Source organism: Procambarus clarkii, chromosome 16 (assembly GCF_040958095.1).
Source record: "Procambarus clarkii isolate CNS0578487 chromosome 16, FALCON_Pclarkii_2.0, whole genome shotgun sequence".
NCBI lineage: Eukaryota > Metazoa > Arthropoda > Malacostraca > Decapoda > Cambaridae > Procambarus > Procambarus clarkii.
In genome coordinates, this window is record NC_091165.1 from 19,100,251 (window position 1) to 19,101,840 (window position 1,590).

Genomic DNA, 1,590 nt, shown 5'->3' on the forward strand with positions numbered 1-1,590 from the left:
GATGGGCATTGTGTAATATGTAGCAGCATTTAAGCACTACAGGGCGCAGTAGTTACATAGGGTGCGAGTAAGCCTTTTGGAGTCTTACAAAATGCACAGCTTCAGTATACCAACCTAAGGATGAACAGTGTGAAACACAGCGGAGGAAGGTAGTGTGCTGCTGGTCGTTCATCAGGATGGAAGAGCCTATAAAACGCCCTTCTCTCTCACTCCTTCCATCTTTCTTTTTTCCCTCCATCATTCCACCTTCTCTCACCCTCCCTCCTGTCACCCTCCTGTCACCCTCCCTCCCTCCCTCCTGTGTAGTATGACACACAGCTGAAAAGTTGACTTTAATCGATACTAACTTTCCCATGATCTAGATCAATTCTAGCTGTTGCGATGCTTCTGGAGTCCCTCCACTGTTGCGATGCTTCTGGAGTCCCTCCACTGTTGCGATGCTTCTGGAGTCCCTCCACTGTTGCGAAGCTTCTGGAGTCCCTCCACTGTTGCGATGCTTCTCGAGTCCCTCCACTGTTGCGATGCTTCTCGAGTCCCTCCACTGTTGCGATGCTTCTCGAGTCCCTCCACTGTTGCGATGCTTCTCGAGTCCCTCCACTGTTGCGATGCTTCTGGAGTCCCTCCACTGTTGCGATGCTTCTGGAGTCCCTCCACTGTTGCGATGCTTCTCGAGTCCCTCCACTGTTGCGATGCTTCTGGAGTCCCTCCACTGTTGCGATGCTTCTGGAGTCCCTCCACTGTTGCGATGCTTCTCGAGTCCCTCCACTGTTGCGATGCTTCTGGAGTCCCTCCACTGTTGCGATGCTTCTGGAGTCCCTCCACTGTTGCGATGCTTCTGGAGTCCCTCCACTGTTGCGATGCTTCTCGAGTCCCTCCACTGTTGCGATGCTTCTGGAGTCCCTCCACTGTTGCGATGCTTCTGGAGTCCATCCACTGTTGCGATGCTTCTGGAGTCCATCCACTGTTGCGATGCTTCTGGAGTCCATCCACTGTTGCGATGCTTCTGGAGTCCATCCACTGTTGCGATGCTTCTGGAGTCCATCCACTGTTGCGATGCTTCTGGAGTCCATCCACTGTTGCGATGCTTCTGGAGTCCATCCACTGTTGCGATGCTTCTGGAGTCCATCCACTGTTGCGATGCTTCTGGAGTCCATCCACTGTTGCGATGCTTCTGGAGTCCATCCACTGTTGCGGTGCTCCTCGAGTCCATCCACTGTTGCGATGCTTCTCGAGTCCCTCCACTGTTGCGATGCTTCTCGAGTCCATCCACTGTTGCGGTGCTTCTCGAGTCCATCCACTGTTGCGGTGCTTCTCGAGTCCATCCACTGTTGCGATGCTTCTCGAGTCCATCCACTGTTGCGATGCTTCTCGAGTCCCTCCACTGTTGCGATGCTTCTCGAGTCCATCTACTGTTGCGGTGCTTCTCGAGTTCATCCACTGTTGCGATGCTTCTCGAGTCCCTCCACTGTTGCGGTGCTTCTCGAGTCCATCCACTGTTGCGATGCTTCTCGAGTCCATCCACTGTTGCGATGCTTCTGGAGTCCATCCACTGTTGTGATGCTTCTCGAGTCCATCCACTGTTGCGATGCT

At 53.5% G+C, this 1,590-nt stretch overlaps 1 protein-coding gene across 1 annotated transcript in view; it reads right to left on the reverse strand.

The window, feature by feature from the left end:
* Nucleotides 1-358: 358 nt before the first annotated feature.
* LOC138365263 (serine-rich adhesin for platelets-like) overlaps nucleotides 359-1,590 on the reverse strand; it is a 26,047-nt gene continuing 24,815 nt past the window's right edge. Inside the window, exon 3 of the mRNA XM_069325536.1 lies at nucleotides 359-1,590. This exon is cut by the window's right edge and continues 105 nt beyond it. Within this exon, the coding sequence (XP_069181637.1) occupies nucleotides 359-1,590 (1,232 nt within the window).